General features: G+C 43.8%; 1 protein-coding gene across 1 annotated transcript in view; it reads left to right on the top strand.

The window, feature by feature from the left end:
• LOC102379986 (probable methyltransferase TARBP1) overlaps window positions 1-7,234 on the top strand; it is a 16,116-nt gene extending 8,882 nt beyond the window's left edge. Inside the window, exons 3-4 of the mRNA XM_014523815.1 lie at window positions 6,576-6,747; window positions 7,041-7,234. Of these exons, the coding sequence (XP_014379301.1) occupies window positions 6,576-6,747; window positions 7,041-7,234 (366 nt within the window). The remainder of the gene's footprint in view (window positions 1-6,575; window positions 6,748-7,040) is intronic.
• Window positions 7,235-7,497: the final 263 nt, after the last annotated feature.

Raw genomic sequence — 7,497 nt, 5'->3', positions numbered from 1 at the left:
CATATGCAGGGGGTCAGAGTCGATGATCTATTGAGGTCCCTTCCAACCCTAACATCTATGAATCTATGAATCTATAAGTTAATCCTTCCCTTCCTGCTCCCCCAGGACAGACGCACTGTAAGCTGGGGGAGGGGGGAATGGAGGGGAAGTGAGCAGGGAGCTGGAGAGGGTGGCGGGGGTGGGGGGGTGACATTGGGCCCAATGTGGGCCAGAGGGTGAAGGGGGTGGGTGGGGTAGCCTCAACTGAGGTGTAGCCTAAAGTGGCTATACCTTAGGGTAGCATGAACTGGGTAACACAGATCAGAGGCAATCCTGCCCTGGAGTGGTGTAACTCTGAGCCATCTAATTAATCCTTAAAACTAGTTCCAGGTGTTAAGGTGTGGACAATACAGGTGTTAAGACAGGGGCGGGTAATTATGTTGGACAGAGAGCCACTTACCAAGTTTTGGCAAGCTGTTGAGGGCAGCATGGGTAGCCCTACCCCTTGACAGGTGACCCACCCCCAGGTCACCGTCTTGGGACTGGACCCCCTAACCCCTGACCTTTGCCACCAGAAGTACCTTCCCTTGCCTCTGGAAATACTCCTTTCAGCAAGGGATTTTGCAATCTCAGAACCAGAAACATACCAAATTATATTCCAAAAATCAAACATCTACATCATTCATTAATTTGATTTAAAAAAATGTTTTTGTCCTGATTTACATGTGTTTGTGTAGTGTACATAAAGGTGATTGCACAACAGCTTAAAGGGTGGCTGGGTGTGGATCTGTGGGGGGATGGTGGCTGGGGTATGTAAGGGGGTGTGGGTGTGAGGGTCTGCGTGTATGGCAGTGCAAGGGGGTGTGGGTGCATGTGGGACTCACCCTATGAACACACACACACACCCCTCTCTCTCCCTCCCTACCTCATTGTGTGTGTGTGTGTGTGTGTGTGTGCGCGCGCGCACGCGCGCGTGTGTGTGTGCGCACTGTGCCTCCCTCACTCACACTCACACTCTGTCCCTCCCTCATTGTGTGAAAACACACATCCACTCTCTCCCTGCCTCATTGATCTTTCTGTCTCTCTTTCCCCCTCCATCATCACATGGACACAAACACAGGCACACACGCACACTCCTGCTCCTGGCCTTGGGGTACCAGTGTGGGTCCCATGTTCCCATGGTCTGAGGATGCAGTTGGGGGCCACATGGCGCTGACGCAGCCAGTGGGCATGCAAGGAAGCAGTGACAGTGGCTGCAAGCAGGGGCTTCCAGTTGTGGGGGAAGGGGTGGGAGGGGGCTGAGGGTGGGGCTTGGCTGAGCTAGCTCTGCAGCTGCATCCTACTGCTCCTTGCTCCTGTCATCTTTGACAAGCAACCAGGAGTAGATAAATATTAATTTTCTACATTTTTAGGGCCCCTGTTGCATGGATAGAATGGCCTGGTGGACCAGATTCACTCTTCGAACCGTATTTTGCCCTCCCCTGTGTTTGGAGCTCCAGGAGCTACCCAAAATTACCGTGTAGCAAGACCTTATGAGCCCCTTGCAAATTTCCTAACATTCCATCCTGTACCAGAAATATAATTTCAGTTCCTGCTTGAAGATTTTTCCCCTCCAACTGGAAAATGATTAGAGTATTTCTCTTAAGTGGCCTACAGCCAAAACCTCTGTGCTAAAATATCCTTAAGATTTACAGTTAGAATTTGCAAAGCTTAGGTATTCAACCTATTTCAGTTCATACAGGGTGCATCTACATGTGCCCCTGACCCCACCGTTTTTACTGTACAGTCATTTAGGACTTGCTTTAGCAAGTGCTTTAGCAAATACTTAATGGCTGTGCAGTAACAGCCATTATGGCATAGTCCCAGTGTTATATGGATAATTTCCGACCCTACTACACAATAGCAAGCTACTGTTCAGTAGCATCAGTGTCATGGTGTGTGCCTGTTGAGAGCAAATTAAGGTGCTAATGGCTGGCTCATTTAGGTTGGTAAGGTCATTCACAGGTGAGACTGTAAGTAGGACCAATGATGCCATGCTGGTCCTAAGTTTAGTAATTTTCCATATGACACCCTTAGATATAATGAATAAAGTGCTGTGTGCACACCCACATGCTGGTGCACTGCACTGCGGTTGCACTACCCCTATAAAGGGTTTTGATTGACAGAAACTGTGTGTGTGTGTCTGGGCATGTGTGTGTGGGACTGGGCGCGTTTGAGCTTGGTGTTTAGGGTGCGTGGTGTGGCTGGACTGTGAGAGGAAAAAAAGTCAGGGTGCTTGTGGACAGAAAGGAGAGAGAGAGAGAGATGGAGAGGCTGAGTTGCCAGTTAACTGTGTGGACTGCGAAAGTTCCTGGTGCCAGGGCCAGTCACCGTGAAGGATCCTCTGTCCACCACTGGAGCAGGAAGGGTTGGCTTCCCAGGCTTTTCTCTCCAGGTGCATCTTTCATGCAAAGTAGTGGTCCTCTGCTCTGTTTGGCAAGCATTACCCCATTCCCTCCTGGGTATTAAGGCTCTTTTTCTTCTCGGCGTGTGTCCAACGAAGATTAGAAACCACTGCCTGAGGTGTAATCATCTCCGCTTCAACAACGAGAGCCAAACAGAATAAAGTTCCCCTGTCCTTTATAATAAAGTTCAGTCCTCTCATTTTAGTTGTTGTAGTTAGGTATCAATATAGAATTTGACAGATAATTACAACTGTTAGGACTAAATGTGTTCTTGTGTAGTTGTATACTTACCTGTTCATGTCAGTTTTATTGTGTTTCTGTTTAATTGTATACTTACCTGTTCTTGTCAGTTTTATAATAAACTGTTCCATTTGTGTATTACAATTCTTCCTATTAGTGATTATTAATTAAACCAGTGACAGATATGGACAGGGCCAAGATCCGCCTTACCTTTCGGGGAGAAATCTGAGGAGAAGCGGTTGTTTAGGCCAGCTTCAAGATTTGGTTTAAAAAGGCACAATTTTTCCCGAACATGCCTGCCAATGCTACGTCAATGTAGCAACAAGCTACATTGCCATACCTTATTGCCACTGTGACATAGCATCTTATGTAGACATGCCCACATAGTTTCTTAATGAAAAATAAACTTGAGGGACTTAAAAGCATCTGGGTTTGGATAGAGATGTTTTCATGTTAATTCCAAGCATTATTTATTTGCATTGTACTAGCATCTAGAAACTGCCAATAAAGAATCATTGAATGAGGGCACTGTATGAGTAAATTATAAAAAAACATGACCAGTACCTCCTTTTGCAAAAGGTAGATAGGAGATATATAACAAATGGAGAAAACACACAAATGGAGTGGGGTGGGTTGATAGAAGAAAGCAGTAGTAAAGCAGATTTGAGCAGATGGTGGAAGTCACATGAAGTTAGCATTCATTTTACTAGATGGAAAAAAAAAGAGTAGCATGCTTTTGGAGATGTCATTTTTCATGCTATATATCTCTGTGTCCATCTTTACATTTTTAACATCAACAAGTTATTTCCTGTTTCAGTATTCTTATGTGAAGAGGGTGCCGAATCAAACAGTATTGTCAATGAGGAGAAAAACTTGCTACTCTGGGTACAAATATCATCATTACATGTGCAGATCAGAAGAAAAAAAAATGTCCCTAATAGGTGGAGTAGAGTCTGAGCATCCTTCCCAGAACTTGTCTTTAAATAGAATTTTAGGGTCTGATTTGATATTAGATGTAATTACCTCAATAGAAAAAGCACACGGAGTTAGTATTTCAATTTATCACAATAACCAGTTACAATGCCCTTACAGTTATAATGCCCTTGCTCATCTTACTGCACAAATCATTCCATTTATTTCAAGAGTACTACTTGTGGCATGTGACCCTATTCAATATGAGAAAAAACAACATAGTCTGGCTTCAGCAGACAGGAGTAAAAAATGGAGAAATAGTAAAACCTAGTAACACTGGTACCAATCAAGTTTTTTAATGACAAAAGAAAATTAAGCCTTCAAGCCTGAGAATTAGGTTTCATTATACCTTAGAGATGCTACCAATTCCTTGAACATCATGCACCTTTTAAACACACTGAAACTGCTCCTACATTTAAGTAGTCCCACATAGACACATATTTTATATAAAAACTGTCTAATTCAAAGGTGGGGGGGGAAGAGAAGGCTAATAATCATTGGTCACCCACCCCCAACTACTCCAGTGCCTCCTGAATTTATTATACAAACAGTTCTTCAGATCCTCTAGTGCAGTGGTTCTCAACCTTTTTTGTACCAGGACCCATTTGTAAACATCAGTGGCCAGTCCCGACACAGTGCCCCTCACTCCTGACCCACTGCCCCCTTGGCCTCAGGCCATGGGGAATGGGGTGGGTGTGTGGAGCAGGGGGGTCCACAAGCAGCCTCTTGCAGGCTGGAACTGTGCCAGCCTGCAAGGGAGGCAGGCACACTAAACGATGCTGTGGTCACACTAGAGGATAGGCTGGTGATTCAGGCCAACCTGGACAGGCTTCCAAGGTGGGCAGATCAAAACCTGATGGCATTTAACGCTGAGAAATGCAAGGTGGTGCTTGGGAAAAAAAAAATCTATTATAATTATAGGCTTGGCAGTGCTACACTTGCTAGTACCATGTTTGAAAGGAACTTGCGGATCATGACTGACCACAAGATGAACATGAGCCACCAATGCAATGCCATAGCCAGCAAAGCAAACAGAACCCTGGCTTGCATCTGTAGATGTGTCTCAAGCAAGACCCAGGAAGTCATCCTCCCACTCTCCTCAGTCCTGGTGAGGCTGCAGCTGGAGTACTGCATCCAGTTCTGGGCTCTGCACTTTAGGAAAGATGTGAAGAAGCTCCAGAGAGTCCAGAGGAGAGCCACGCACATGATCAGACAAGAGAACAAGCCTGCCCCCAGAAGTGGTGCAAGAACCTTCTCTGGACACCTTTAAGACACATTTGGATGCTTATCTTTTTGGGATCATTTGACCTCAGCAGACTTCCTGCCCCTTGGGCAGGAGGCTGTACCCAATGATCTTGCAAGGTAGCTCCCAGTCCTGTCTATGAAATTTATTACATCTTTGAGAAGCCATGGTTTTCCACATTTTTCTTTTTTAATCAAGAATCACTTTTTAAAGTGTGTTAAATTGTTCATTTTTTAAATTTGTTCTTGATCCTTTCATGTACACTTTTGGGCCACAACCCACAGGTTGAATAACGCTCTAAAGTTCCTCTGAATTAGTCAAAGTCCTGAAGGACATGTCACTTCCTGCAAATAAGTTAATGCCATGTGCAACTCAAAGAAGTGATTAGCGTGGAACAAATATCACACGTCTCTCTTAATTATAAGGACATGTAATTGAATTCACTTGAAAAGTCCCTGTCCAGGAGACAGCGGGAAAGCACCACAGTAAAAACATGCTGAATCATATTGGAACAAGGTTAGCATGGCCCCATTCCACAACAGAGCAAATTTCTTCCACACCTTCTTAATAATGTGTTGAGAATATATTAGCTAACTAGAAAAAAAAATCTCTTTGAAATGGAAAAAGTGTCTGCACATTAAATTGATTAGGTTTCACTTGTCTTCCTATTTATTGTGTGTCTTTTTCTAACCTCAGTTAACTTTGACAATCTGCAAGTCTAAAATAGGCAACTGAACTACTCTTAACTGAACCAGTGAGATAGCTTATAGTTCGTTTATAGATGAGATAGATGAGATAGTTTCGTTCTGAACCACTGCACTTTTTCCCTATCTTCCCACTAGTGCCGTTCTGTACTCTTTCCATTTCCATGCTTAGTAGATGCCTTTTCCAGATCTAACAGTCCCAGAAACATCTGCGAGGTATACATAGGCAACTTGTAACTGTTGATAACGGAGGGGGACACAATTTAAAGGTTCTGGTAAAAATGGGGAATGGAGGTGTGGACCCCCTTTGGATCTTTGTTTCTGTCTCTCAGTGGTGCTGGAGCCTGCCTGAGGCAGCAGCTGGGACAGGATGAGGTGCTGCTGGCACTCAGGTGTCCCCTGGCCACAGGAGGAACTCCAACACATTGTCTATGAGCGTATGTAGTGTTTTCTCCTGCTTAAACTTCCTTGTCCTAGATTTCTTTCCTTTGCTACTTTAAATGGATTTGTGTGACATAAAAACAGTATACGTATGATGAGACAACAACCCCGCCCATGCACAGCACGGTGTCTCTGTGGCAGCCCCAATGCTCAGGTCTCTGCTGTGCACACGGTGTTGCCATGAAAGTGACAGCAGCAGCAGGAGCCAGTAATGAACGGTCCCTTTGATGCTGGGTGGAGCGCCTTGTGACCACTCCCCAGCGCCCCCTCCCCTTCCTGCTGCTTGCCAGGACCAGTATTCTGCTGTGGGCTTAATCTGGCAGGCAGGCACAGGGACCAGATTACACTTGCCAGGGCGCTCCAGGCACACAGCTGTAATTATTGGCTACAACAACCAAAAAAAGCCGATAGCTGACCACATCATTTCTCCTTTTATCAGTGCCGATCCAATAGCCAACCGATATATTGGTGTACCCCTAGTTAGTTTTTTTTAAAATCTTTTTACAGCTATTTTTCCTGACGTTGCACTGAAACTGTTTTGTTGCATTGCAGACGATATTTTACACCCTTCCACGCCTTTCAGAACTTGTTGAAGATGAGTGGATCTCACTTTGTAAATTTACCAGATTCACTAGCATTCCTTTGCCATCAACATATCAGTGGTATCATTCTCGAGCTGAACTTCTTGACCTAAAGCCAAGTGACTGGTCTCAGCAAGACAAGGGTAAACTATAAACATGTAATACTTTAAGTATAATGGATGTGTATTAGTGGTAGCAGTGTATTTGCTCTACAAAATTTAATTTTAAAATCTTGGGAGAGAAATTTATTTGTGTGATGCTATTAAGGGTATCTCATATTCAAATTAGCATAATGTGTACAGATTAATGAGGACATGTGACTCTGAGAGAGAGAGACACTGTTTGGGGCATGTTACTTTACTAAGACACTGAGCAGTTGCATTATAATACCAGTATTTTCCATGTCTATACAACTAATCCTAACACATCTTCTTAGGTTCAAATTCAGTTGAAATGGATAACCAAACAGAATGGACTGATGTTCAGAAAAAGATTATCCCTTGGAAAAATAGCATTCCTGATTTAGACCTGGAACTGGTATTTCAGGACCGTGCTGCTAAACTTGGTAAATCAAACAGTAGACTGATTGTAGTGGCTTCACTTATTGATAAACCCACAAATTTGTGTTGAGAGCATGGTCTCTGAAAGGTCAAGTCAAGATTGTGTAGTATTCCCTAAGGTTTTGCTGAACCATCTCTGGATCTAAATATACTGTGAGGAATACGTCTTATTAGTAGGCAAAGAGATTTTTTCCCCCCTCCTGTTATTGAAGACATTCACATTTTTTTTTTTTTTAATTACTGCTCTCTTTCTCTTTTCTGTGTTATTTTTTGTTACTTTCACTCCTGGTTTAGTAGTTGATCTAAACTCTCTTCGCATATTCAAATCCTCCT

The sequence above is a fragment of the Alligator sinensis genome, unplaced genomic scaffold (genome assembly GCF_000455745.1).
Source record: "Alligator sinensis unplaced genomic scaffold, ASM45574v1 scaffold93_2, whole genome shotgun sequence".
Classification (NCBI taxonomy): domain Eukaryota; kingdom Metazoa; phylum Chordata; order Crocodylia; family Alligatoridae; genus Alligator; species Alligator sinensis.
This window is presented reverse-complemented; position numbering and strand designations above follow the sequence as displayed.